The sequence below is a fragment of the Anas platyrhynchos genome, chromosome 32 (assembly GCF_047663525.1).
Source record: "Anas platyrhynchos isolate ZD024472 breed Pekin duck chromosome 32, IASCAAS_PekinDuck_T2T, whole genome shotgun sequence".
NCBI lineage: Eukaryota > Metazoa > Chordata > Aves > Anseriformes > Anatidae > Anas > Anas platyrhynchos.
The window spans coordinates 4,480,170-4,484,761 of NC_092619.1; the positions used below are offsets into that span (position 1 = coordinate 4,480,170).

At 48.8% G+C, this 4,592-nt stretch overlaps 1 protein-coding gene across 1 annotated transcript; it reads left to right on the forward strand.

Annotated features, from left to right (window-relative positions):
* Window positions 1-2,490: 2,490 nt before the first annotated feature.
* LOC140000505 (olfactory receptor 14A16-like) lies at window positions 2,491-3,450 on the forward strand. Its single transcript, XM_072030402.1, has one exon. It carries the CDS (start codon window positions 2,491-2,493, stop codon window positions 3,448-3,450), a length of 960 nt encoding a protein of 319 aa, XP_071886503.1.
* Window positions 3,451-4,592: the final 1,142 nt, after the last annotated feature.

The following is a 4,592-nucleotide window of genomic DNA, read 5'->3' on the forward strand; positions in this document are numbered from 1 at the left end:
GATGAAGACTTCTTACACATCAATCACAACGATGTCCTTTCTTATTCCATGTTATTCCATATGGTTCCACTTTTGCCTAACATCTTCATGTAGGGGTTGATTCAGTTATCTAAACAGAAAAGGCTACTGCTTCCCAGATGTGCTGTTACTGAACAGCCAACTTTTTGGCATACATTTGGCATACTTGATTCAGTTGCCCACCCAGAGAGAGACTCTGCCCTCTTGGGGCAGCTGAAGCCCTTCAATAAGACTGGCGAATATGACCTTGCACCTACAGGAACCTTTCTGAATGACAAAGATAGTGCAGAAGTGGGGTAGTCCAAGACATCTCAGGTGGGACATCTGATTTCTCTCCTTTGACTAGAAAGAGAAGTCTGGGCAACTGAGTGAAAGTTGTGGAAAAGATCACGCTCATCCCTTCTGGCATCAGGGGGAATTTTGCGGGTCTTGGGATCTGCTTTGGAATAAGAAAGATAAACAAATGTAATTTCCATAGGTTGAAAGCTTTCCACTTTGAAGTGGACATCAGTAGAGGCAGAATTACCATCATGCTCTGCAGAGGAATGTCATGTATTTTATATTGAATTATGCCTACCATTGTTTTAGGTTGTTGGTGTGTGTGTTTTGGCTGGAATAGAGTTAATTTACTTCACAGATGTTCTTATGATGCTATTATTTAGATTTGTGATGGAAAGAGAAGTGATAACACACCAACATTTTGGTTATTACTGAACGCTGCTTACACTTATTCAAGGGGTTTTCTGCTTGTTGAGTTTCCCTGTGGTGTGTCTGGACCTGGCAGGCAGATAAGCACCACAAGAGTTCATTCACCTCCCCGCCTCCTGTGAGGAGGATGAAGGAGAGAACTGCAAATACATATATATATGTCTTAGGCCTAGTGAGTTGAGATAAGGAAAATATATTAAGAAAAGAAGTGGGAAAGAAAATAAATGATGCAGTTGGTATAGACAGGATGATTTCAGTTGCTGTGAAAATGATTTCAGTTGCTGTGAAAACGTTTCCTTCCACTTGCATATCAACCAATGCTTGGAAGAGATGGGATGCAAATGCCTGGCAATTTGTGGGGGTTACCATGAATCAAATTCAAAACAATGATTACCATAAAGACCTCACCCTTTGAACTAGGAGAAAAGATAACACTGTAAGTAGGTGCCTCTCTCTAGCTGACAGAAGGACCATCAGTGATTGCATCAGTAAGTTTCAGAGTCGATTCCCCTGGAGGCCCAGGGGAAGATCTCCCTGTGCTGATGAGCTGGGTTAGGCTCCTGGGCCCAACGGGAGCTCCTGGCAAGCGGGCAGCACTGCAGAGAGACAGCTCTGCCCAGGAGCAGCTCGTCTGCACAGCACAGCAGCAGGGCTGGGGGCACTGCCTGCAGGGGACAAGGGCGTCTGAGAGAAGGGAGGGAGATGTTAAAGGCAGTGTGGAGGGGGGACACTGAGAGCTCATAGTGGGAGAAATCTTCAGAGCCCTGAACAGGGTAAGTCTCTGGCTGCAGGGTAGTGCAGCTGTTGTTCCTGGTGCCATCTCCAGAATTGCTGGCAAATCCCACAGCCTATGGGATCTTTCAGGAAGACTCTCAGAGTTTCTTTGGATAAGAGGAGAATGACAAACTCCAGGGCAGGGATTACCTGCCAAAGCTGTCAGAGGGAAAGGAGATGAGGGTTCCTTCTCACAGGGCTGGCTGCAGGCTTTGCAGGCAGGGTGCAGGCAGCGGTGGCCAGGGCTGTGGTGCAGAGCAGGGTCCCTGCTTTGCTTCAGGGGCTGTGTGCCAGTGCACGGCCTCTGCTGCCCAGGGAGCTGCCCAGGGTGCTGAGGGGAGAAGCTGTGGGAGGAGGGATCCCCCATCAGGGTAAGGTCCTGCTGGCCATCTTTGGGAGAGATTCTTGAAAGGGAAGACCAACACCTGCTGTACCTGAAGGGAAGGCAGTCTCTGAGGTCTCTGCTTTCAACTTCCTGCTTTGGAGGACAGTCAGGGGGATGATAATGGTATTGTCAGGATTGTAGAAGGGACTGAACCTCACAGAGCATTACAGTGAAATGGATTTTTAAGTCTTTGAGGAACATCACAATTTCACCCCACAACCTTTAGCTGACAGAAAACACCAGTACCACCTTCATTGTTTCTTGTGGGATTGTTGGATGTCCTTCTCAGCACCTGCAGATAGGAAGATTCCTCTGGTCAGTGGGAGCCTGAGATCTATCTCTGCTGTTCTTTACCATATACTGAAGGGCAGTACTGACTCCTGCTGAGCCCAAAGAGCATCTGAATGGTGTCTGTGGCACCCTGAGGCAGAGAAATACAGAGCCCTAGGCAGGAGCAAGTCTTCTCCAGATGAAGATACAGTGAAGATGTAGTCTCAGTGAAGATGTTTTCTGTGAAGTATGGTTTAGGTTTTGCTCAGAAAAGTCTCTCTAACATGTCACTGTCTTTTCCTCCATGGACACTCAACCATGCCCTGAGGCAGCAAATGTCCAACAGCAGCTTCCCCACAGAGTTCCTCCTGTTGGCATTTGCAGACACACGCAAGCTGCAGCTCCTGCACTTCGGGCTCTTCCTGGGCATCTACCTGGCTGCCCTCCTGGGCAATGGCCTCATCCTTACAGCCGTAGCTTACGACCACCACCTCCATACTCCCATGTACTTCTTCCTCCTCAACCTTGCACTCCTTGACCTTGGCTGCATCTCTACGACTGTCCCCAAAGCCATGGCCAATTCCCTCTGGGACACCAAGACCATCTCCTCATCGGGATGTGCTGTCCAAGTCTTTATGTTTGCTGTCTTTATTCCAGCAGAGTTTTATCTTCTCACCATCATGGCCTATGACCGCTACATTGCCATCTGCAAACCCCTGCACTATGGGACCATCATAAGTGGCAAAACTTGTGTCAACATGGCAGCAGCTGCCTGGGGTAGTGGGTTTCTCCATGCTGTGCTGCACACTGCCAATACCTTTTCCCTCCCCCTCTGCCAAGGCAATGCTGTGGACCAGTTCTTCTGTGAAATTCCCCAGATCCTCAAGCTCTCCTGCTCAGATGCCTCTATCCGGAAAACTGGTTTTGTTGTTTTTACTGCTTGTTCACTTTTTGTGTGTTTCCTTTTCATTCTTTACTCCTATGTGCAGATTTTCAGGGCTGTGCTGAGGATTGCCTCAGAGCAGGGCCGACACAAAGCCTTTTCCACGTGCCTCCCTCACCTGGCTGTAGTCTCCATGTTCATCAGCACTGGCACATTTACCTACCTGAAGCCTCCCTCTATGTCTTCCCCATCCCTGAATCTTTTCCTGGCAGTTCTGTACTCGGTGGTGCCTCCAGCAGTGAACCCGCTCATCTACAGCATGAGGAACCAGGATCTCAAGGATGCAGTGTGGAAAGTGATGTCTGAGCATTTTTCACAAGCAATAAAGTGCTTGTCTTCTGCATATCACTGATAATATAACTCATTACAGACCAAGATATTGTTTTCATTTTCTTTTCCTTTTATTTTTACTGATGATAATGCGGTCCAGAAAGAAAGAAGATTATTGAGTTCCATAGACAAAGCAGAGCTCTGCAACATCAGGCAATACGAAAGGGGTCGGTTAATTATTAGTTATCCAATTGGTGAAATTTCATAGACTGCATTTCGTGAATCAGTCCAAAAACATCTCCTGGGAAAAAAAAAAAAAAGTGAACTTCATGATTCGTGTAGTTCCTTTCCTGATCGGGCCAGTCCATAAGTCTCTGATTCTGAAGAAGGCCATCTATCTGTGCGCACCTTTTATGGCCAAAAACCACTTGTGTGGGAGGCAGCCAGAGGCAGTGCCCCCCACCAGCTGGCTCTGCCTTCCCAGCCTGACCAGCACAGCCCTGCAGAGTGCCCCCACAGCCCCAAGCACCACAGCTCCCCTACTTCATTTGCTGCTGTGGGGCGAGCCCAGCCTGGGCTGTGAAGAGGTCAGGGAATTTTGGAGCGCTAGGGAGGGTCTGGGCTGTGTTGTCCTCATGGCAGAGACAGGGAGGACCAGCAGAGCAGGGGTTGGGCTGCGCCCTTGGGAAACACCCTGGACACCCTGGCAGATCCTGCCCCAGGACAATGGTCCCAGAGCAGCCCCTCACAACCACCATTGCCAGCACTGGGCTCTCACCCCAGCTCACACAGATGGTTTCTTCCTCCAGCTATGGACACCAAATGACTACATCAGGAGTCCATGTTTGCCTTGTCCATATGAGAGTACACATGGTGTGGGTGTGGTGAGACGAACCTGAATGAGCCCAAGTGCCACAAGCTGTTACCTAAGGGTGCCATCATGTCCAGTGGGACAGACAGAGTCTCAAGATAACTTCCCATTGGAGGTATGGCCCTCTGGAAAACCAGCTGAATAAAGCAATGCTAGTCATCATGACATGCAGTCACAAGTGGTGTCCTTCAGGAGCCAGTCTTGGGCCCAGTGTTTTTCAACATCTTTATCAATGACATAGATGACGGAATTGAGTGCACCCTCAACAAGTTTGCAGATGACACCAAGCTGAGTGGTGCAGTCAAAACAGTGGAAGGAAGGGATGCCATCCAGAGGGACCTGGACAGGCTGGA

Excerpts from the sequence above, each read along its gene's own strand:
- LOC140000505 (XM_072030402.1), top strand. The coding sequence starts at position 2,491 with ATGTCCAACAGCAGCTTCCCCACAGAGTTCCTCCTGTTGGCATTTGCA.